Source organism: Chaetodon auriga, chromosome 17, assembly GCF_051107435.1.
Source record: "Chaetodon auriga isolate fChaAug3 chromosome 17, fChaAug3.hap1, whole genome shotgun sequence".
Taxonomy (NCBI): domain Eukaryota; kingdom Metazoa; phylum Chordata; class Actinopteri; order Chaetodontiformes; family Chaetodontidae; genus Chaetodon; species Chaetodon auriga.
In genome coordinates, this window is record NC_135090.1 from 16,309,173 (window position 1) to 16,333,990 (window position 24,818).

Consider the following 24,818-nt stretch of genomic DNA (forward strand, 5'->3'; position numbering starts at 1 on the left):
TCTGGGGCTGGGTGTGTGAGAAAAGAAAAGCCCAGCTGTGAGTGCTTAGCAGTTGAGGTGTCTGTGTGTTTAATGGGTTCGTACAGGCAAATATGTGTGTTCATCTGTGTGTGTGTGTGTGTGTGTTTGTGTGCTTATGTGTATATAGGATACAGCGCACATGAAACACACTCAGTGATTCAGCTTGTTTAGCAGAGACTCTCACCCTTTGTTTTCCTGCCACATGGACCATTTTACCCACTGATCTACACAGTGAGAACCTGCAGCTTAATTCAGCTTCAGCTTGAAGTGACAATCAGATCTGTCATTTCACCACAAGACCAAATTATTTGAAAATGTGCGGATTTTTTCTTATGCATGGGTGTGTGCGTGCATGCTTACACTTTCAGTTTCTTTTCTTTCTTTCTTTTTTGATAGTCTGAGCTAATATTATATATTTCTGTTCGTGTTTGGTTTCAATGGAATCAAATGTTTTGCATACAGAACAAAGGCAGGCATTGTTAGGTAACTTGTTGGCCAGGGCTCGGCAATATAGGGATGTTTAAAGCTGTTCTAATCAATATTTTATATTAATGGATGAAGTATGATGTCAAAGGGGGCTCTCGTGGGGACAGTCATCACCTCACTCTGCCGCTCCCCTTAGCTCTGTGGAGCATTTTAGCATCTTTCAGCATGCTGTTTTGGTTTTATGACTTGCAGCTTTAATGCTTCCCATTGGCATCGTTTCCAGCAGCAGCAGACGGCTGTTTTCAGTTAGTAGCCTTCAACAAACCCACTGTGCACCACCTTCCCAGCAGCAACTTAAAGACAAAGTTAGTGACTAGCTGGTGAATATAGTGCAGAATTAGCAACTGCCTAAAAAAGGAGTTAAACAAGTGATTTTGGTCTCTATACATTCAGTAAGCCACTGTTTGCTAACACAACAAATTTATAAGGCGATAATATGTCTATTGTTGTGTTTGAAGCTTGGTATGCTGCCCCAAAATGGCCAAAAATTAAGTTAATGCAGGTTGAAGGAAATTTACCAGTCAAATACGCATCATAATATGGCAAAAGCAAACAAAATCCCAAATAAAATAGTCATGTATGGTAATCAAACTGGGGTTCAAGCAATAAACTCTTCATATGCGTTAAAATAATTTCACTCGTTGTTTTAGTTTTTGCTAACAGCCTGTGATACAGTCATATCACAGTACGATTTGGCTAGACATTGATAAATGGTGATATTGAATTTTAGTGCAGCCCTATGGTTGGCTGCCTAAAAGCATCCCAAATTGACTTTGAAAAAAGGGTGCTGTAGTCTGTGGAGGTTTTAACGGAGGCAGAGAATTTGCATGTGCAGTATGACCCAGGTGTGATTGAGCGTGTTGATTTAGTGTTGTATGGTACCTGAGCACAGTAGCCTGAGCACTAACCCTCCCGGCTAAGGCGGTGTAGGCTGAGAGAGCCTTTGAGGCGCACAGATTCACATCCGACATGGCTGCCTGAGCCATAAGAACAACTCCATGAATTATGAAAGGGCACAAACCCATCGCTGGGCTGCTCTGCGAGGGGAAGAGATGGAGAGAGAGATAACTACACATTGTAGATAGATAGGAAGATAGTGTAGAGTGAAGCAAAGTGGAAAAAATAAAGGAGAGGAAGATGCACTGGCACAATAAGAGAGGAAGATAAAGCGTGCATGTGTAGTGGAGTGAAAGGGTGTTTGTTTTGGAGCGAGGAAGAAAGTGTGTGCTTGTTTTTGTGTGAATTCTTGCCTGTCTGTGTATGTCAGTAAGATCGACACTGCATCAACCAGCTGCGTAACTATCCGCCATTGATTTAGGCTCGTCACCGGGCCCACAAAGGCAGCATTTTCACACAGACATAACATACACCACCCAAGCTTTGTTCCAGCCTCTTCAAACAGTTTTCACTGCGGAGGTGTGACAGCACGCCAGGCGGGGATCTGCTGCCCACCATTTCCAGACCTCAGCAGAAAACAGAGGAGAGACAGAGACGGGGGATTTTTTTTGCACCAATTATCTAATGTGTGATCTTGGGGCCTGGCTGCCTGTCATGTGCAGCCTCTGGTTTATTCTGTCTTTTAATCTTTCTGGTAATCTTTTTGCCACTGCTGAGCCGGTGTCACAGCGGTGAACTCCAAGACATGGCAATTCCATTAGGAGATGGCATGAGGCGGCATTCATTAGTGGCCCCGGCCAGATGCTGCGCTGCATATCGGAGGAGGCGAGGGGTGGAGGGGGCGCTGGGGTAGAATTTGATTTGATTCCTCCGGATAATGTTTTGTGCCTCATCACAAAAGTGTTCCAGAAAGGGGGTTTCCATATTCAGGTGGAGGCATTGTGGCCACTGAGAGAGCAGGTGGATTTCCTTGAGTATCATTGTGTGGTGTAACAAACTCCCCTCCCGTTCCCTTGCCAACCCTCACTCCTGTCCAGGTCTAAATCCCTGAAGCCTCACCTGAGCCTGCTCAGTATTCAAGCCTCTTAACTGTCCTCTCAAACCTTCTTTCAATCTATCGGAAGTGTTTGAACAGAAAACAGGAGACACGTGTAGCATTTCGTCCTCCTGCACCAAGTCCTTCCAGTTTCCCTTCTCCTGTCACTGTCCGCATGCATTACCAAACAGCAGCTGTGGTGTTAGAAATTGTCCTGAAGAAGTAAACATGCTGAAAGATGCCTCGGCTCTCCGAGGATGTCTCACGTGGAACGCTTTCGCAGCGCTCCCCTCTTTATCTCCTCGCTTACATAAGTGCCTATATGTACCGGCAACCTTCACAATTCACAGCCTTGGGAGAGGGAGAGTGATGGAGGGGGAGAGGAAGGATAGAGCGGGAGAGAAAGTATGAAAGAAGACACAAAAGACAAAGGGAATGGAAGTAGAGGAGGACAATAGGAGGAGAGGAAGCATGCAGGTGACGCAGAGGAGATAGAGAGGGACGGAGGGGAGCGAGGAAACGTGGTCAATTATTCAGAAGAGAGAGGTCCGTCGTACCTTGGGAGCTGCTTTGAACATGCCTGCCTGGCATCACCTGCTAATGGGCCACAGATTGACATGCTACCTGAGCGTAACCCCCCATCCCCTCACCCACTACCTCTTTCTCTCCTCCTATACGGGCTCTTATCAGTGCTCTCTGGTGGAACGTGTAAATAATTACTCCATGACCACTCTGCTGTGCGAGCTGGAGGGTTGTTTGCACAAAGAAAAGAGGGTATATTTTAAAAGGGCGATGGGTTATTTTAAGAAAACGGGTGAATTATTTATGGAGGCCCGCTCGGATGTGTTTGTGCTTCTGTACGTTCGGTGCATTTGGGGAATATCGCAAGCTGGAAATGACGTAATGTGAGGTTGTTTGTTTGATGAATGCCGTGCGTAAGTTAATTGTATTTAGCCTCAGTCATCAGGGAGTGTGTTCGTTTTGCTTTGACGTTTCCTTTGAGAGTTTTGAAAGTGCATGAGTGTGTGCGTTTGTGTGTGTTTGGTGGTCTTTAGGGGGTGCCTGCGTACCTACGTGAAACCCAGCAGTTGCCATGGCTCGGAGATAAAAGACCAGATTATTCTACTTGGCATCCATTAGGTTGGCGCTGCCTGAATATCGTCCAGTCTAAATCTGACCCAGAACTACTTTCCTTCATCTTTTCTTTCTTCTCCTCCACCTCTCCCCTGCTCCCTCTCCCCTGGCTTTGTTCTCTTTCCTCTCCTTCGTTCTCGCCGAGAGAGGGATATGTGTGCCAGCCCAGAGTAGGGGCTTAAAGACGGAGGTTTTTGAAAGAGAACACCCCACTGTGGTTGACTTCCTGTGAGAGCAGCCGAGCCCCTCACACACAGAACTTCAAAGCTTGCATACCACACTTTATAAAGATAATAGAAGTTGTCTCATGGCTCATGAGCCTCTCTGCGGATTTACTCTTGTGTTATATTTTACTCAGATTTTCTCATGTGCGGTTATTTTGTGTTCGGCCTCACCTGCCCGCTCGTTCAGATGCTGAATTCCTGTTTGCTTTTTAGATGCATAAGCTGACGTGTGAACCCGTGAACCCTCTTAGTCTTTTTCTTAACCGTGTCCTCTGCTCCGTCAGTGGCCAGACAGTTGGAGACAGGCGCGATAAGCACTTTGTTTTTGGACATGGCCACGGCGGGCTAGCGGGAGCTGCCTGGCACCCTCGCTGAGGCCGTGTACTGTGGAGAATTCATCTTGATGAGAGCTTCTTTTGTGTGTCACATCCCCTCTGCTCTCTCGCTTTCTGTCCCTCTGCCTGGCTGCCCGACTCTCTCTCTCCCTTTAAGACCAGCACCCTTTACATTTAAGCAGCAGTATGCTAGAAACAAAATAGAAATTGGTGTTTTTTCATGGGTGTTACATCAGCTTTGTGACAACGTGCCTGCACCGCCGGTCAGAACTTGGAATTTTCCAGCTCTTGTTTTGACTTTGGAGCAGTTTTGGCACCAAGATCAATCAGTTTCAAGTGAAAAGGTATTGATTGTTGATGCTGATAAAACAGCTTCAGTGTTATTTTAACTACCTCAAATGTGTTAGAACAGATTCATAACAAAGGCAGAGCAGGTTGTGTTCTTTTAATGCACATTTTAGATGTTCACTTTTTGTCAGTTTCCCACAATTTCATTGTCTAATTTGCACATGATTCATCGTTTTCTGAATTTAGACTGTTTTCTGCTCCATAATGCAGCAGGCACCATATGGCCACCAGGTCCATTAGGTGAAGGTACTTAACAGATGTTTGGCAGAATAGCAAACAGAGTATACGTACGGAGTGTATCAAACCTGGCGTTGGAATTATGTTTCTCTTCTGCTTTGAAAGAAATTACACTGATTTCATTATTTTTTTTGGAATGATCACTGCTTTTATTCAATGAAAGGCACACATTATGGAAGAAAAGGCTGTTTCGTCGATGCACATGTTCTCTCTCCTGTTTGAGGGAGCATGCCCTCCCCTGTCTCCCTTTTAAAAAGCAGCTCCTCCTGTATGATTAACTGTGAATTCATGTCAGTCACAGCTAGTCTTGCCTTTATTTTGGATTTCACTACGTGCATTCACGTCTTGCACCACCTCCTCCAAATCAGTCTTATTTGCACCCAGCGCCCCATTCAACGGCCTGACAACACGTCAGATTCAACCTTGTTCGGAGCACACCGCGTCCTTACCTGAACACATTCATGAACGCGCACACAGTGGGTTTCCACAGGGTTAGCGCGCTCCATTATCCATGTATGAATGTGGGAGCTTTGCAGGTGAACGCGAAGGAAAGCAAACGGGACGGTGATCAGTGCTCTTCATCATCTGACGCCATCATTCTGCAAAGTGGATGAGAAGTGAACGAGAGGTGCGAGTGTGTCGGGTGTGAGACAGCAAATGAGGAGTGAGCTCGGCGGAGAGAGCGAGAGAGCAGATGTGGGCGATCAAGCCTTTAATAGTGAGGCGCAATTAGAGCCTCACCTTGAGAGAGATGGACCCTTGTTATCGCGGCTTGTCGCAGGATATAATCACACCACGAACTCAGCGGGATGAATGACTTTTCAAGACTGGACCGCGGTCTGATGTCACCCCGTGGTACCTCTGAAGGTTTTCTGTCATTAGGAGAGGAGGATTTCCCATTCTCCTTTTCCACTGCACCATTTTGTTGCCTTTTGTGTGTCATCCATCCCGTTCTTATCATTAAAATGTCAACATGACAGTTTTGGATATAACAGAGAATACAGCACTGCTCTTTTAGCCTCTCAAAATCTCAGCTGCATTAAAGTAAACCATAGTCAGTAAAACAGTGAGTTTATTGCCGCATTTGAGAGCTCAGTAAAGTGTAAGCCATAGTCCGAGTTGCCACACCAATGCAAAGCCCAAAGCAGAGTGGCCAATTATAGCCTGAAAAACATTCCCAAGTGGTCCTTGGAAACATTTCACTGTAATAAAAGGAAAAAAAAGCTGCCCAATGTCCTCTATTACATGTATTTTATGCAAAGAGTCTAGTTGGAGGAGAGCCACAGTTTAATATTCAACTGTGTCATCCATATTTCTGTTTGATATTTAAACTTCCTCTGTGGATGTCTAGAAAGTAAAGAGCAGCTTAAGCCACATAGATTAATCAATGAAATTTATGCCGCTTCATATTTCCTCTGAATGAGCTGGCAGCAACCCATGATGCTTTGCAAGTGATTTAATCAGAGGCTGGAGCTGTGGAAATGGCGTTATTATGTTGATCATGATCATGTTTTGTTTCCCTCACTGCCACAATTCAAATAAGGATGCCCACTGAGCCAACTAGTAAACAAGAAGTGCCCTTTGCGTTAGGCCCGTGTCTCACTACGTGCCTTTTTTATTCATGACTCCTTAAAACAGAGCAATGTCAACCGGCGACGCGTTTGAAACATTTCTTTTGAGCAGTTCAACCACTTCTTATGCTGTTTTATTTTAATAGATTTTAACGCATTAAAGAGGTAAAACTTTGTAGTATTCCACAAGAAAGAAGCTGAAAGAAATATTTGAGCATACATAAATAACAAATATGATTTTTTGAAAGTGTTTTCCTTTCTCTTTTGTCTCGTTGTAAATTGAATATATTTGGGTTTGGGCTGTTGATGACATTCCCTTGGATCGTGTGAACTGTGATAGGGATTTCTCACCATTTTCTAATGTTGTAGAGACAAAAGGATGCATTCATGAATTTCCAAAAAAAAAAAAGAACAACTGAAGCCCTTGTGTCAGGCATTTTGATTTTCTAAATTTCCATCTTGTTTATCATCTTGTGGCTCCTTTGGAGTGTCCCAAAACCCCCAGCTTGGGTGTATTTTTGGTCTGTGTTGTTTAACCACCCGGCTGGAGTCCTGACTCATCTCTGCATCATCTCCTCCACCAGCTTGGACTGTAAATCCACGGGTGCTGCCAGATATTCTGTGTTCCTTGATATGTCACACACTGCATGCCCCTCTCACATAGGTGTGTTTGCCTCAGTTAAGTTGGCTAATGCCTCACATTTCTGAACGTGTCCCACGAGCCCCCACCCACTTTACTAAAAGCATGCTCGGAGCAAGGCCGGGGGAGACGGAGACACCAAGCAGCTGAACTGTAGGGTGGAATAGTTAGCAGAGAGTGTGTCCTTTAACTAAAACATCCATTTTCAGCCCCTGTGTCGGCAAGAATGGGCCCCGCGAGCTGCTGGATGCTGCTCTTTAGCTGAGGCTGCACTGTGATGCCCCACTGAGAGGGGAAAGCAAAGAGATTTGGCTTATAGCAGATCAATAAAGCATCGCTTTAAAGCTGAAATTCATAACTTTCTGCATGTCCAAAGTACAGCAGCAATAAAGCATTGAATGTTGCCCTCATGAAGTTGTTCCACGTCATTGTTGCTGGCGTACAGTGTAAATGTCGTGACCAGGAAACATCAGCACAAATGTATTAATTACTGAAGTGATTAAATCATTTGAAAACTTCGGCATTTCTCAGCAGCAGAGTGTCGCCTAGCAGCGGAGCACACTGTGGATATAATGACAGCTTGTCTGATTTACGGTGATGTGAAGCTGCTGTATAGGAAGCAGCAGAAAGCATGCCACGTCCACACTGAGGTCAGCCAGGGAACACAAACGCTGAGCTGCGATTGGTTCAAATTGATAAACTGCTGTTAAGGTGGTCAGCTTGAAAAGGTAATTGCCTTCAAGGTGTCCTTGAGCAAGACTTGTAATTTCTTCAGCAGAGCTATATACTGAGGGGTGATGACCGACGCTGCAGCTTTACGGTGTATCTCCAAGGTGTGGATGTCTGTAAATGTTAAAAAACGCTAGTGCAAAGCTTCTCTGAATTAAATAAAGGCCAGGGAAGAAATGTGGCAGAGCTCTTTGGAATGAGGGAAGCAAAGGTGGAAGGCCGGGGAATAAGCCGTGGGGAGGTTTGTACAGGAATGGGTAAATATGAAAAGGTAATGTTCCTCAATTTCTCTGAGGCCAGAGTGGACAGAGGTTGTGGAGGAAACCGGTGGATGACTCCCAGTGGCCTAATAGTGATAGAAGAGAGTTGCAGCGTTTGCCTCTTCCCACAGACTGGCTCAGCACTTGTTCCACCCTCAATCCACCATTTTGGATCGAAACATTGTAAAGCGGGCCGTTAATTGTGGCGCTAACTCAATCAGTGACGACTCACGAGAGACGTCGTGCGTGTGTGCGTGCGTGTGTGCGCCTGCATGCATGTCTGATGGTTGTCTGCGTCTTTTGTGCACACGTGTGCGTGCACGAGTAATGAGTTTGGGTGCTGAGGTACAGAGAAAAACAGCCGAGCCCAGCTTGTCCCTGCCAGGGGACTCGATTGGAGGAGCCTTGTCGGTGGTAAACACACGATCGGTGAATGGCATTTAAGTCACGCCATTTCGCGCATCGGTAGTTTATCCTCCTGATGAGGCTGATGTTGATTACCCCAGAGAGGGTGTTTTTAAGGTCATCAATGACGACGACACGCTGACCTCATCTGTACTGAGAGAAGCTTCCACGACAGCTAGACAGTGAGGCTGCAGAGGTACACAGCCAGTACAAGATTATACATAATTACTTTAATAAAAAGTTTAATGAACTAATTTTTCATGGCAGCCATATTGGAAAGCAAAAGTAATGACAATGCAGTCACAAAAAAACAACTTTGTGCTGTTAATTAGACAGAGATTACTTACTGTTCGTGTGGAGAGTGTGATAGTCCGTGCAGCGACAAGAGCCTTTATGCAAAAGCCGATTCTTTGAATTGAGTCACACTGACCTCATGCTGCTGTTTTTAACTCAGAAAAGCTCTGTTCATAATTGCCTCATAGAAGCGCGAGCACATAGAGCAAGTTGGAGAGGAAATCTTTGGGTATCTTTGCGAGAATCAGGAGGGATAATGTGGCCAAATAGAGCAAGGTTTTGAGAACTTAGTATGGGAAGAAATAAAAGCACTTTGCTATAATTTGGATTTCGTGTTCCATAAAAGCCTCAAACAGTTATGTGATCCGTACATTTGCAAAGGGTGATGCATGTGTATTTTATTCCTACTGTACCTATCAGTATTAAAACCTATGAAGAGCTGAAACCAACAAGTGTTTTTTTTGTGTGTCACATTCAGAAGCTATTACTGTCATTTCTCCTGCAAGGTTGGACTACGTTTGTCAAAAGCAACAACTTGTCTCTTCCAGCTGTTTTTAATGGATTTTTGGAAACAGTTGGAGCCTCTGGCAGTAATGTAGGGCGAACCTGCAGCACAACAAACAGCACTAACTTCAGACTGTGAAGAATACCTCGGTGGATTTAGACTTTTCATATCCATTCATGTCAGTAGAAAAAATAAAAACACAATGGCACTGGTATCGTTTTCCTTGAAAACCAGCAGTGCTCGTGCTGCTGCTCTCACTTTGATGCAATCTGCCAAAAATTACTATTCAGAAAAATGACAGAGGACATGGATTTGTTTTAGTTTTAAGCTCAGTGAGGCAAAACAAAAAATGATTGACATCACTCATGTGGAAAGTGAGGGGAATTTTTCCTGATAATGTTTCACATTTCTCCTCATTTTCCGTTACTGACAAATTATTCTCTATGATGTTTGCCTGGTTTATTTTCCACTGCAGGAATTTCAGATTTTCTGTAGCTGTGGGAGATGCTCTGTTTCTGTCCACTGTATGTTTTTGAGTGTCTTTAGCTGTAGCGCTACCTCGCCATTGTTATTTATTGATAGCGACAGTATTCTCCAAAGACTCTTTTTAGCGCAGATGTGAAAGGTGCAGTGGTGCTATCTTTGTCTCATCTTCCTCGCCTCCACCCTCCTCTCTCCGTCTTCCCCTCTCTCTCTCTCTCTCTCTCTCTCTCTCTCTCTCTCTCTCTCTCTCTCTCTCTCTCCCCTGCTATGTGCCTCCCCTAGAAGTCTTCACCAGCTTGTGCAGTCTTTACTAACTAGCTGTGCACTCCCACTCATAGGAAAATGATGATGAGACAGCAAAACCACCACAGAGACAATGCACAGCAGAAAGAGAGGAAGAGAGTTGGAGAGAGGGACCGGGCTGCAGGAGAAGAGAGACAACGAGAGAATGAGAGCCATCGGTCTCTTTTATGCACTTTTACCACATATATGTTCTCCCCCGGGGAGCACTATGTCTCTGTCTAGGCCTCTGCCTCCCTTTCTGCGCCTTCCTCTTTGTTGTCATCATCCTGTGCATTTCTCTCCCTCACGCATCCCCCGCCTCCCACTAAGTTATTAAATCTCCCCTCACCCTCTTCTTCTGTTTCTCCTCTCCTCCCTCCATTCCTCTCTGCCCTGCAACCTTTCTGTCTTGTGCCACTAAGTGGACTGCTTATATAACGGTGTACACCTAGAGGGACTCCTCTCACCCAGCCAGCCTGCTCTTCTCACTCCACCCTTTCAGACTCCTTTTTCCCTTCTGCGCCACCTTACCTTCTCGTTTTTTCCCTCCTCCTCTTCCTTTCTTCTTCTGCTGCTGTCTCTACGTTTGGAACAAATGGACCTCCTGCTGTGTAGTTATGCCTAGTGAGGCTAAGTGAGAACCAAAACAGTAAAGTAACACCATCGCATGTTCATCTAGTGTTGAAACGATTAGTCATATGGCAGAAAATTTATCAGCAATGATTATGATGATCGATTACTGGCGATTATTTAAGTTATTTACTAAGAAAAAATGCAAAAATGTTTCAAATGTTTTAGTTATATATCACTGTAGATTGAACATCTTTGGATTTTGGACTGCGGACAAGCAGTTCAAAAATGTTGTCGTTGCCGCTACTCTTGAGAGTTGTGTCCAATTGTAATCGTCATTTTTCACGACTTCTTGACTTTTTATAGACTAACAGATCAATAGATTCATCTAAATCTGAAAAGAATAAGACCAAACTACCACTGAGTTCTTAAACACAGACAGACACACACTCTTCCTCCGGCTCTCGCTTCCTTGCATCCAGCTCCTCTCGCACGCCGCCGTCCTCTCACCTGTTTCTCAATGACTGCATCCCTCTTTACACGCCGCCCGCATCCAGGATTCTCCTCATCGCATGTTTCCACATTCAACGCGCCTTCTTTCTCCCACTTTCATCTTTGCTCCATCTACTTACCATTCTCTCCATCCCACACCAATTGTACCTCTTTATCTATCTCTACCCCTCTGCTCTCCCACCATCTCAAACTCTCCCCCTCCTCCTCCTCCACCACCACCACCACCAACCCCCCTCTCTAAATATAGTCCCTTTGAAGCATAGCTGTGTTGTCTCTTCCCGCAAGACAAAAGTCTGTCATCTCACATCTGAGCAGCAGGGATAGAAAGCACAGATAAGATTGATGGCCCAAAAAGAAACACTGGTTAAGAGAATTGATATTCATCTGCCTCAGCATGTGCGTAAAGAAAGACAAGGGGTGGAGATGAAAAGGAGGATGGGAGTGGATCTACAAAAAGGAACAGTTGCAACCCCACCATGAGAAAAGATGGCGAGGCAGAAAGAGAGAGAGGAAGAGAGGTGCTCTGACATTTCTGATCCACATTTTGTAATTGAATAATAATCTCTCTGGAGGCCTGACCTAGTAACGTATGCACGTGTGCACATTTGTGTGAGCGTGTCCACAGCTGTGTGTCTGTGTGTGTGTGTGTGTGTGTGTGTGTGTGTGTGTGTGGAGGTACAATGTATACACAGTGAGGGGTGGTTGTGAGTGTGTAAGTGTGTGCTCCTTTGTATGTGTGTGACAGAAAATGTGTAAGAAAGAGGAGACAACCAAACAGAGAGGAAAAAAAGAGTGCAGGAAAAGAGGGGAGGCTCGCTCTTAAAGGACACACAGCACAATACCTCCACCTAGTGGTGCTGGGGAGTCATTACAGCTGTAGGTTACACATCGCTGCAGCCAAGGACAATTCCCATCTCATCAGCTCACCTGCAGGAGCCCTTCTAATGACTTCTACTTTGTCTAATTACAGATTGTGTAATTTACATAATAAGTATACTTAGTATTATAAACAGCGAAGATCACAGCGTGGCAGCCGAATGTGAAATCATATCACATCATTGTCTCGGTTGTTTGGTGAGGAGCCTTAAATCAACTGAGGGGTTACTGTACCGTCATGTACATCGCACACACACACACATGCTCAACCTTAGAGTGGCCTTCCTTACCTGCTAGCAGCCTATTCGTCCATCAGCAGCGGCTGCAAAGGGAGCTCGGTCCATCATATGTACTGTGTGCAGGCCGGTTCCCCCGCGGCCAGAGCATACATCGCCACTGACAGGATATCCTTCCGCCTCAGTGACCCGGCCTGTAGCTGGCTCAGGGGGGAAGACAGGAGTACAGATTATCATGCTCAGCACTGTTCTTAGCACTTGCCACGAGGCATTTACTGAGAAAATGTGTATTTTTCTATGTGGGGAGGGCGGAAATAGGTGTAATAGTTTATCTCTTGAAGAAAAGAGGGTGTTAATGAAGGAAGAGTCCATAGCTCTCTGGCCTCCTCGCAATGCTTTTATATTAACTTTTGTGGTGAAAAATTCTGTTGATTAATCAATTAGTCAATAGGCAATGATTTTGACATCTAATTAATCATTTAAATAATTAATCAAGTAAAAATCTTTAATATTTATTACAACCAGCTTCTCAGATGTGGGTATTTGCTGCATTATTCTGGTGTCAGTGTAAATTAAATATCTTGGGGTTTCTTGCCTTGGGCTCATTTTTCACTATTTCCTGATATTTTATGGTGTGTAGAATCAATCAATGATTGATTATAAAGATAATTAAGAGTTTAAAAGACTAGTTCAGCATTTTGGGAAATGTGCTGATTTGCTTTCTTGGCAGGAGGTAGATGAGAATATACCACACTTCAATATGAAGCCACAGACAGGAGATGATTAGCTTAGCTTAGCATAAACACTGGTCTGCCTGGCAGCCTCACGCTGATGACAAGGCTCCAAATGTCAGATTTTATTCCTTTAACAGATAGTGAAAACAATTCATCATTACTAATCCACATTTCTGCTCTCTCTCTCTCTTCCTCCATCTGTTTTTTATCCAGGTTGCGGAGGGAAGGATACACGGTGCAGGTCAGCGTCAATGACTACCTGGACATCTACTGCCCGCACTATAACACCACCCAGCGGGGGACGCTGGAGCGCACCGTGGCCGAGCAGTACATCCTCTACATGGTCAGCTACCGCGGCTACCGCACCTGCGACCCCCAGCTGGGCTTCAAGCGCTGGGAGTGCAACCGGCCCCACGCGCCTCACGCTCCCATCAAGTTCTCGGAGAAGTTCCAGCGCTACAGCGCCTTCTCGCTGGGCTACGAGTTCAACGTGGGCCAAGAGTACTACTACATCTGTGAGTCAGGCCGCTGAACACCAGCGCCGGTTTATTGTGATGGATGGAAAAAGCCCGAGGATGGTGCACATCCAGTATTTTAATATCTTCTCTTCAGCTGTTGTCACCCACATGAGTTGATGGTGCGTGGGTGTTGCTAATAGATTCTGGAAGTTCAGCTGAGGACAGGCGGTTGCTCGGTTGCAGCGCTGCAGTTTGCACAGCTGATTGTTGAGGGTGGTGCGGCCTGCAGAGGGCACATGGTTGACATGTGTGTTTGCTCTCCGTTTCAGCCACGCCCACCCACCACCACGGCCACAGCTGCCTGAGACTGAGGGTCTACGTCTGCTGCTCCACCGGTGAGACCCAGCAGCTCTTCTGTCTCACCTCCACAGCTCCCTCTCTCACTCGTTTTACACCATTTCCTCTCTTTCTGTGCCACTTTATCTCCACTTTCCTCTCCCCTCCTATCTCTTTCTATCTCCCAAACACGCAGAGAAACAGAGACAAAGAGGCAGAGAGACGCAGACAGAGAGAAAGAGAAAAACTAAGATCTGACAGTCTTGTCTCGGAGAGAGGCTTTTCTGCCGCGCACTGTCTTGGCGAGGTTTTGATGATGGCGTCTTTTCCCTCGAAGCAGCGCTTTGAGAGTGATGGCTTAATGTTATTCTCTGTCTCAGTGCTATTACAGTAATGCTCTATCTCTCTCTGTGAATGACATGCTCTCGTGAAGCCGTACAAAAGATGTTAAAGGGAAAAAAAACTGTTTCAGCTGCAATATCCAGCTCCCTGCCCTCCTTCTCCCTCTCTGTCACTCTCCATCCCTCTCTCCCCTCCCAGCTCTCTTGACCATCCACCCCCCCCCCCCCCCCCCCCCACTCGCCGTCTATCTCTTCTTCTCTTTTTCTGGCTCTCTGATGCCTGCTGCTCTCTATAGTGTGTGTGTTATTTTTACCCTGGTAGCCTGCTCTCTCCCCTGCAGGCCTTTGATCAGGGAGCCCAGTGCTGAAAGCCTCCCCCTCTCCTCTAACCTTGTCAGCACTAATACATCCCACACTCAGGCCAGTGTCAGCCCCTGTGTACACATCACCTTAACACCCACCCCCCCCATCCCGGTGTCACGGCTAATCTATTGATGTGTCTACCACGACTCCATTTGCTTCTGCGTGTGTGTGTGTTTGTGGGGTGCAGGAGTCCGAGCATGTGTGTGCCACTGCACATAGCTGTATGTCAGACATAAATTATTTTAACGCGTGTGTGTGTGTGTGTGTGTGTGTGTGTGAGCATGAATGGCTGTGTGTGCATTGGTGCATTTAGTCAGTTTACAATCCACAACCTTTACTCAGCAAGGTCATTTTAACAGCTTGCTATCAAAAAGCTGTTGATTTCAGCTGCCTCCAGACCGTTTTCATTCCCTCTGCGAGCCTCCCACCTTCGCCCTTAAAAGCCTTAAAGATAAGAAAGAGATGTGAATATTCATGGCGTATGTTTTACATCTGCGAAAAGCTGCAAATTGACTGCTACCAGCTTCTGTTTAAATCGTCTTAAAATGTTGTTTCATCCTCCTAACTATGCATCAGAATCACAGGCTCACACAGACGCGCACATTTCATTGAAAAAAAAAAAAAGAGGAAAACAAACAAAGACATATTCACATGCACACCAACAAACCCACACATCATTCATTCGTGAATAATTTGGCGATGCAGACTGAATGTAATTCTGTGTCTAGACGAACAGTAAATGTAAAAATGATTTCTGTCCGCCGCTTCCAAATGCTTTTAATCATCAGATGGAAGACTGGAGTCGAGGTCCAGGATTTTTTTGGTGCTTTCTCAGCGGCAGGGGGACACCAACTGCTCTGCTATATCTGTATACAGTTTAGCCGAGTCTAAAATGCACATTTTACTCAGTGTTGTCATTTTAATGGTGTGTTTTCTCTCCCTGTCTCCCTCTGTCCATCTTTGTTTCTCTCTTCTGCTTTCTTATGTCTCCCTCTCCTTTCTTTCTCGCTGTCCTTGTGTGTATATATGTGGCGTGTTTCTCAGTTTCCCAGGCAGATGATGACTCCAGTCAGACTCCTCCCGACTACACAGTCAGGCCAAACATCAAAATACACAACATTGGTGAGTGACTCTCAGTTGCTGAAAATGAACAGCAGCCGATTGCCAGATGCTGGTCAGTATTTGGCTCTGCCTGCAAAGCTTCATTTATGTACTGATCATTGTGGAAAGGAACCAACCATTTGTTAGTTTTTTTATTCTGTGGTTGGGAAAAGAAAATCCACATGTCATAGCTGGTTGATGAGTAAAACTTTTATATTCTACTCTTGAGAGTTGTGTAATCGGGGTAAGACAATGAAACACTGCAAACTGATTGAGAAGTAGTGACACCGTTTACTGTATTTACAGGCATCTGTGTGAGAAAGCGGATATAAATGTAAAGCAATGAACGCACTTCACCCAACAGTAGACACATGACATCTATTGTGCAATTAAAGGATAATAATAATGTATCTTATTTTCATAGTTTTGGCCATCATTTCTATCGGTTATGATAACATAATAATCACCAAAGTAATATAGAAGCACCGAGCCAAAATGCTGAAACCGGTCAAAATTTGTCAATGTCATTATAATATTCAGTGTTTCATTAGTTACATTAATTCAGTCATGACAGAGCGCTAACTCATTTTAAGTGCCACTGTAATCTTCTGGCCTCATGTTGCCATACATATAAATTATTTTAATGAGTAGCACACAGTGAGTTATAGTGATTACAAATTTGGGGAGCGCTAAAACAGACAAGTATTAAGATTAGAACGAGGAGAAGAAAAGTCAGATTGATGCATCCTTAAATCCTCCGGTTCCAAGAAATCACTCCATCGCTCCATCCTTGCTTGTGAGCGACTGAGCCTGAACCTGCATCTAACAGCTGGTGATACCCCACCGCACTTCTTTTTTTAACGTGTTAACATGAAGTTAGTACGATCTCATTAATACCAATAAGAATGATGGGCCAGACTATGAAACGAAGACTCAGTATCCTTTAATGTGTTTAAACTCAACATGCAATATATGCAAAAAACAACAAAACTCAATCTAATGTACCTCACACCCACACACCTTTTCTTCTAGAACAAGATCCACAAGGTCAGTAGAGGTCTTGTAACGAATGAAAGGTCCATGTTTACTTAAGGAGAAAGCATGTCAGCGACCAAGTCAATTGTGCAGCTGAGTGGTTACATAAACCCTCTATTTTTCTCTCTCTTTCTCCATCCTCATCTCAAACAAAAGCCTCTTGCCGGGAATCATTTAGTATGCTTGTTTCTGGGAGCTGTGGGCAGTCTGTGACGAGGGCTAAGAGAGTGTGACCTGCCTGAGATGGAAACTGAGACCGGCAGAGACAGAGTGAAAAGAGCTCTTGAGCCATCAGCAATGAGTACCTTCAGAGAGAGAGAGAGGAGGCAGGAAAGAGAGATATAGAAGAGACAGATGGAGGCTGGAAAGAGACAAAGTGAGAGAGAGAAAGTCAAGAAGGAGAAATGCAGCAGGAGAGCTGACAGAAAGAAGGACAGATAAGGCAGAGAGAGAGAGAGAGAAACAGGCAGAAAAGAGATAAAACCAGAGTGGGGGCAGAGATGGGGGGGTAGAGGAGAGAAGGGGCAGAGGAAGAAAGGAAAGCTCAGTGGTGGGCGAATTGCTCAGCAGTAACTCAGGCTCGAGCTTACGTAGAATTTAATATAAAAAAAATGCTCACTGGCAGAGAATCATAAAAAATCATAGCCTCTAGCGTTGTGATGCATTTTGCTGAATACATTTGGCAGAATAACAAAATCAGGACACGCAGATGTATGCACACACACACACACACACACACACACACACACACACACACACACACTTTAAAACAGCCCGTACCCCTGATGGCCCTGCTGACCGCTGGACACCCACTCTGTGACTCACCCTCCGGACCAGACCAGCCCACAGACTGGCTCAGCATCAACACATCTCTCCCTCTCTCCCTCTCCACATATGTTTGGACTTGCTGTCTTCCTCGTTACTTTATTATTAGCTTTGCTTGTACGTCACATTTTCCTTATTTAACGTGGTGTTTTAAGGATAATTCCAGTCTATTACCACTTGGGGCTCTTTTTTGTAGTTTCGGCCATCGTTTCTATGGGTGATAATAAGATTGTTCTCACCAAGCTAATGGCTAAAGTCAGGAACATGAGCATTAGGATGATCACACCGGTTTTAAACAAATCTACCGGTTACACAAACTCACTTGGAAGAGAAAAGGAAGGCTAGCAATAAAAATATTACCCAATCTGTCTGCTGTAAACATTCATCACAGTTTAGCATTTGTGAAACAAAATGCTGCAATTTGCAATCCGTAAGTAGTGCTTTACAAGCCCTCTGATCATCTGACGCTCGCTTGTCTTTCTTGCAACATTAGTAAGTGTTTCCAGCTCTGGGCTATTTTACATAACACAATCTGCAAAAACAAAAGTTGTGATAAACCAGAATTAGCCTTTAAGTGTGACTGGATTCACCGTTTTTATGATTTTTATTTCCTAAAGCAGCACACCTCTGTTCTGCTTGTAGCTTCCTACAGCTGATCTCTGTTGTAGCAGAGATCAGCTATAGGCTTATTGCTGCTAACATGATACAAGGATTCAGCATCAGTGTTGTAGCTTATGTCCTGAATTAATCATAACTTTATAGTCTCCTGCAGCAGAGCTTAATATACAATGCATTCTTCCATCTCTGACACGCTTGCCCTTAAACACTTTCCTCCTATATTGGGTGTCTGCAGCAGCAGTAGAGGGCTGAAGGCTGAGGCATAAATTATGTGGTGGACCAGAAAATGCAACCGTGACCAGATCATTTTTAAGATGTGTGTGATTCCTCTGTTCTGAGCTGCTTGTTATGTTGCAGATTTTCTCAAAATCAGTCGTACAACGTTGCACCAAGCAAACCCTCAGCGATCAGAAGAGCTGAAACCTTTGGTTCAGAAACACGTTGGACCACCTTTGGTGCTGATCGCAGCGTTAGTAGCCCCTTAACGAGGGACATGTAGCCTCCTCTCCTCATAAACAGACTGAAACGTCATTTCGTATCACTTCTAATCAATCAGGGCCAAGTGATGCATCCAGTAAGCTCACGATGATGGAAGACATTCGCAGATGAAAGAGATGTTAATTCTGTTTGTTGTCTCACAAGAACTCACAGCTGCATCAGTCTCATCCACATGCTTGCTGCCATTTTCCTTTTACTCTTTTTCACGAGGGAAGATGGCATCCCCATTGTGTTCCTCCAACAGGTGGAAACAGCCATCGGTGGGCATAATACCAAAGGTGTGGGCGGTGATGCAGAGGTCTGAAACCAAGCTAGTCGCCTTGCAGAGTTCAAGCTAAAATCTTGAGCTATGAGAGCACAAAAGCATCTGTGCTTTGTACAGCTGCATACAAAGGTGCCCCCGTCTTTGGATCCTTGCTTTCATTCCACTGGTTTTATTGAGAACAATATCAGTTTTCACCTGAACGCTCCTCAAGTTATTCTCGACAAGTCTTGGTCTCGCTTATGAATGCAGGAAGCTGCTGCAGTGTTCAGGTGTGCTCTGGCATTAAGGCATCGACCTGCAAGTATTAATACAGTGTAAGCCTGTGGTATGCCCTCCACACTATTACACCTCCCCCACTGACCTATAGAGCTGAAGGTCCATCGCCTCATGTTGCTTCCGCATCACTGCGAGTGTGCCATCGTCGTGGCGTAGTTGGCGCGATGACTTATCGGACCAGACAACCTTTTTCCGCTCATCGACAGTCTAGAGCTGATGTTTCTTATCTCACTGTAAACGCCTTGGGCGGTTTAGCGTGGACAGCAGAGCTACCCCGCGTGCTCGTCTGTTGTTAAACCCCATACAGACAAGACCTCAGCAGATTGTGCTCTCGGAAATTGATTGCTGTATCCCACCGTTGTGCTGTGATGTTAGGTGTCGTACTGTGGACCTTTGATAACTTGTTATGGCCAGAGGCACCTGACGTCCCCCACATTCATCTTCCAAGGGCGGCCTCCCTAAATAGCATGGGTTTCGAAGAGCTGCATATTGTGCTGCTTTGTGATTGCCAAAGCTCCTCGCGCCCACAAACAAGTCTGGAAGAGCGCGCGAACTAAATCCGTTCACACGCCAAGCAGCTGTGGAAACGGAGCTGTGTCTGCCTGCACTGGTTTATGTAAAAGATAAAGGAGAGCTAGCTTCTGGAGGAACAGGGTGTCTCTTCTTCTGGAGCGTTACATCTTACTGCTGGAGCCTCTCTGTGAAACCCTTTGGAGGCAACCTTTTGTGACCTGTGGGCCCGACCTGAGGCCGTCCTGGTGCGCTCTCCCTCCTGCCTCGCCCACCTTATTCTGTGTTTGAGTTCATCGCGGTGTGAGCGTCGCTGTCATGTGTCATCGCCGCAGACAGGCGCCTTTGTGTTCCTTAAAACAACTCTGACGTGGGCAAGCGTCACGCACAACCAGGAGGAACCAGAGTGGTCGGATGGTTTTCTCTCAGACACAGACGGCAAAAACAAAATTCCGTACATTCATCAGCCATCAGCTGACATGTGATTATTGTCTCTATCTGTTATCTCATATCACCTCCCTTGTTTTTACTTGCAGCCATCACTGTCTCTGTTTCATTTAGCGAACTTGAGACTTTAACGTCACAATGAAACAGCACTTTAAGACATCTTGTGCCCTTTGTTTAATGCATTTCCTTGAAAGCCTGTTTGGTTTGATGATATTTGCCTAGAACTTTTACACACTGAGACATCACGATGACAACATAATGAAGTGAAAGTAATGGGATTTTAGTAGACAAACACATTTTTTGTCAGTTTTGGGGTACAATTTGTCAAATAGACGTATCCTTTCTTGTATCAAAACAAGTATTTTTCATCTCTCCTCTGTGATTTTCATCTGTTAGACCCAAATAATTTCCTAATGACACAACATAATATCAGTATGTCGCATCTCGAGGCTATAAACTCTTCCATCACAGCTCCCCTTCACCTACATTTCTCTTTTATGTCGGATGTGGGCTAATGTGACTAGCATCAGGAAGAAATTGCAGCTTTCTTCTGCACTTAGATTACTTGCTAGAAAAAATGATTTTTTTCTCACATCTCAATGCAGCAAGCCCAGGTTGCCCTTAAACTCTGTGATGGATGTGTAAGCAACAGAGCTCTGTTTGCTTCCTTTTGCTTTATTTTAGTGTATAATAAGCCTCTGGAAATAATGGGCAAAATTATGTCGAGACAGAGCATAATGACTCAGTGTAATCCACTTTTTACCGAATATTACAAAATGTGTTCTCCCAGCTCTTTCTCCGTCTTTCCCCTCCAGCGAATGTTCTGTTGTGTCTAATCAATGGCAAGGCCATAGTAATTTGGTTTGATTGAAATCCCTCTAGGATAAAAACATCATTAGTGTGAAAAGAGGAATATATTAAAAAAACAGATCAGAAACAAAAGTGTTTTTAATTTTCCATCCCAAGGGGGGAATGGCCATATGTAGCAGAGCTGATGATAATTGGTGGTTTGTTGATAATTGCATCATGTCTTTTTCTCTGCATATGTTAAAGCACAATTTGCATGCGTCACACATTGCCTTTAGATTGATGAATTAATAATGTAGTAATGGTTCGTTTCCTCCAGTCTGGCACACGCACTCTCTCGCACACACACTTTCACGCTCACGTTCTCCTCTTTTCTCGCTTTTCTCTCTCCAGACGAGTTTAACCCTGAAGTTCCCAAACTGGAGAAAAGCGTCAGTGGCAGCAGCCCATCACGCGACCGCCTTCTTCTCACCGTGGCGATGCTGCTCGTGTCCACCGTCCTTTTGTCCTAGCGACTGTCGACGTGAGCGACGCTTCACGCGTAGCTGGACCGCCTCGTCCAAAGGGCTTTGTTTCCACCAAGTCGTTGATGTGAGAGTTGGCAGAAACACAGAAGTAGAGGTGAAACAGAACCACAATCAAAGAGACACAGAAAGAAATTCTTGAACTTACCTGGACTTAAAAAAAAAAAGGAGAGGCCTTTTTGCTGTCATATTTACACCAGTGTATTTTGACGCTCCATGTGTTGTTGGACATATATCTCATATGAATACCACGGCATTTCATGCAGGTGTTTTTGCCACAATATGGAGACCACAACCACAACCTATATTCCGAATCAGACTTCTGCGCTTGCCTGAGAGGTGGGTGAGAAAGTGGACCTGTAATGAGCTGGATGTAGACTACACACTCGTATTGTAGCATGGACATCAAATCACCTGAGGAATTTAAGCTGCACCGTCTTCAGCTGATGAAAGCAAGGTTTTTGAAGCTGTACGCTTTGAAGAAGGTGGCAAAGGAGGACTTTTGCAGTGGAATATTTAGGCCTTGGACCACGGACCAAGTAGACTGATGGATAAAACTCATCTTAGATGTAGTAAAGAGCAAGGTGGACTCTGGAACTGTTTTGATCTTACCTGTGCCATACAGGATAATTGTATAATCAGTCAGTGATGAGAACTGCTGCCATTGTCCCGGACATTGAGGAATGTTTTCACACTGGTGTGAGAGCTGCTGGTAATAAGAGCCCAAGGTGGTTCTTAAGAAAAGGGAAAGACTTTGTGAGGATATCCGCCAGCCTTTCAAAAATCCATTTTCGCCAGACATCAAAAATACCCCTGGCTTTGTGATAGGTACAGATGCAAAGCCTGCATTTCTTAGAAGATAGCGAGTGCCCTCTTAGAACTAGTCCTTTGTCTGCATTTCCTGCCTTCACACTGTAACAACCCTAGAAAAATACAGACCCTGGACTAGTAATTTGATGGCACTTAGACTTGGTAGATGTGTGTTTTGTTCCGATGCATTTACCTTCAGCACTTCGCGTAGATTTTCCGGATGTCAAACCTTTCTCCTCGCAGCAATCAGCAGAGTCATTCAGAGCACCACTAATTTACAGTTCTTAAAAACCTCTCTCAGCAGCAAGTTCCCTTTTAATCCCAGACAGCGCCATCTATTCCTTTTCCACTTCAGAGGGTCCCAGCCAATCAGTGCTGATGGCCATTACAGCAGTCACGGTCACCATGGAAACGACCCCATACAGTCGCCAGAGCGCGGCAGGTGCCTGAGGAGAAATTGTGCTTTGAGTCTCAAAGTAACGCTGCCGCCATTTTGTTTAAAAAAAAAAAAAAAAAAAGATGAAAAAAGAAAAGACAACACGTGTGAATGTGCAAATAAAGTTCACTTTTTTTATATTGTAATACAGGACAACGTAGGCTGGCATTAATCAGATTACAATGTTGTGCTTTCTTAATTTATTTACTTTTCAAATGTATTTATTTTAACATTAAAGTATATTATTTATCTACCTAATTTATTAGTGTGCATTTGTAGGCCTTTGCTCAATAAGCTATTGTGCCATTTTTTTATTCTTTTTTTTAAAAGTGTGAAATTTTTACTGCAGCATTTTGCTTGTGTAGATAAATAGTCAGATGTAATTCAGCCTGACGTAAGGAGAGGGTTCTTGGTTATGACTAATCAGTAGGGATATACACTGAGTAACCCTACTCTCATGTAACAGATACTGCTAACCAGAGCATGTCATAAACCAACTGTGAATGCACAGACAGAGCAGATGCTGATGGAGGGGCAGCATTCCTCAAGTGCTGCACTTGCGAAATGAAGGAGTCTGCATTGTAATGTATATTTATAATACATGCCGGTTATGGAATGTGCGTGCGTGTGCACAAGCGTGTGTGAGTGTGTGTGTGTGTGTGTGTGTGTGCTTTATCTGCCTGCTTTTCTGCGTGTGTGTGCGTGCGTGGGAGCGAGCAAGGGGGGGAAAAAAACAACATATGTGTGCACATTTGTGTGCGTATGTATGTAGAATGTGTTTGTCCGCGCTTTTCGAGTATGTGGCATTTAGAAATTTCGTACCCGTTAAGGAGTCGTTTGTAGGATCTGAATATGCAAGTGTGTATGAGAGAATGTGCTCTTCTGTCATGTTAGTTTACGTTACGGGGTTTGGGAAGCGGGCGAAAAGCATTTACCGATGTTGAGGACAACCACAAGAGATGTGTTTACCTTTGACAAGAATGAATTAAAAAAACTGTAAATTGATCCAAGAATGATTAAAACAATGGCAATTAAACTCTTTTTTGCAAATTTACTTGTGTGTGTTTGATTGTAGAAGCTTCTTTGCACATAAATAAGGTGCAGCCTTCTCTGTCCGCCTCTGTCCGGCCTTTCTTTATCTCAACAGCGACTCCTTCACCTTCACTCACCCTGCACTCACTTCTGTTTGTTTTTCTTGAGCACTACTTGAAAGCGATGCTCTTCCTCTTTCCTTCACACTCCACTTTCAGATGTGTTGGCTGTGAGCTTACATGTAAACAGACAGCACTCCTGCTGCACGTACACTTGGTGTAAAACTATCACCCATTCTCACTTGGCCCATCTCGCTCCGGTTTCGCAAACACTTCGCCTGCCATAAAACATAATGACAGAGTGTGTGTGTGTGTGTGTGTGTGTGTGTGGGGAGTCACGACTCCACGTCTCCCGCTCTGTCCGTCTCTCTCCCTCTCTCAAAATAAAAGTAAAAAAAACACCTGCAAGCCATTCATGTCTCCACAAATCTGTCTCTCCACATCGCTCTCCTTTCCTTTTGCCCCCGTCAGCTTCTTTCTAATCTTTGTACGCAGAACAGAAAGAAGCTGACAGTGGGGAGGGACACATGTCTCAGATGCACTAATGTCCACGTCCAAAGGGGACAGAGGGGGCAGATAAGATTTTGTCTTTGATGTTGCACATCAGGCCTGATATCACAAGTGAGAGAAAGAAGTAGAGCAGATTCGGCTGTCGGCTGTCAGCTTCATGCTTCTCACCTCCAAACCCGGGTCAAAGGGTGTTTGCAAGTGTGTGAGCGTCTGGAGGGCTTGTGGCAAGAAAAATGTAAAGCTAATTTAATATACTTGACGTGACTGACGATTTACTTGACAAAGTGTGAGTCATACTTAACCAGGCAGGTTACAATGAAGTGATCACATCTATTAATTTCTGTTTCGCAGCTGCTCGACTCAGTGCAGTGAGAGAGCAGCGTCTGATTCTGTCTGACGTTTGTGCATTTAGCTGACAGACTGATAATTGTTGAATATTCCAGTAGGTCTTGGCTTACAGTTCCATGCCTACTTATAAGTTTGGACTTGCACATAAACGTTTCAGTGCTTTGACACTGGGGAAGAGGGGAAGGGTTTTAGCTTCTGCTCCAGGGCCTGAGTTGACAACTTAAACCACCATTTTGCAGAAAATCAGCCTGTTCCGTTCTTTGGCAGTGGGGCTGTCTCCGGTTAGTTATGTAAGGGTATTAACGCTGTCATATTAACACCTAAAATTTGTGTCTGGAAAAGCTTATGTTTTGCTTGTGTCTAAATGAAACATTAATTGATCTGCTTACTATTCAAACGAGAG

General features: G+C 44.6%; 1 protein-coding gene across 1 annotated transcript in view; it reads left to right on the plus strand.

The window, feature by feature from the left end:
* efna3a (ephrin-A3a) overlaps positions 1–22,530 on the plus strand; it is a 55,509-nt gene extending 32,979 nt beyond the window's left edge. Inside the window, exons 2-5 of the mRNA XM_076755238.1 lie at positions 13,030–13,331; positions 13,604–13,669; positions 15,359–15,436; positions 21,090–22,530. Coding sequence (XP_076611353.1) covers positions 13,030–13,331; positions 13,604–13,669; positions 15,359–15,436; positions 21,090–21,208 — 565 coding nt within the window. The 3' untranslated portion in view covers positions 21,209–22,530. The remainder of the gene's footprint in view (positions 1–13,029; positions 13,332–13,603; positions 13,670–15,358; positions 15,437–21,089) is intronic.
* Positions 22,531–24,818: the final 2,288 nt, after the last annotated feature.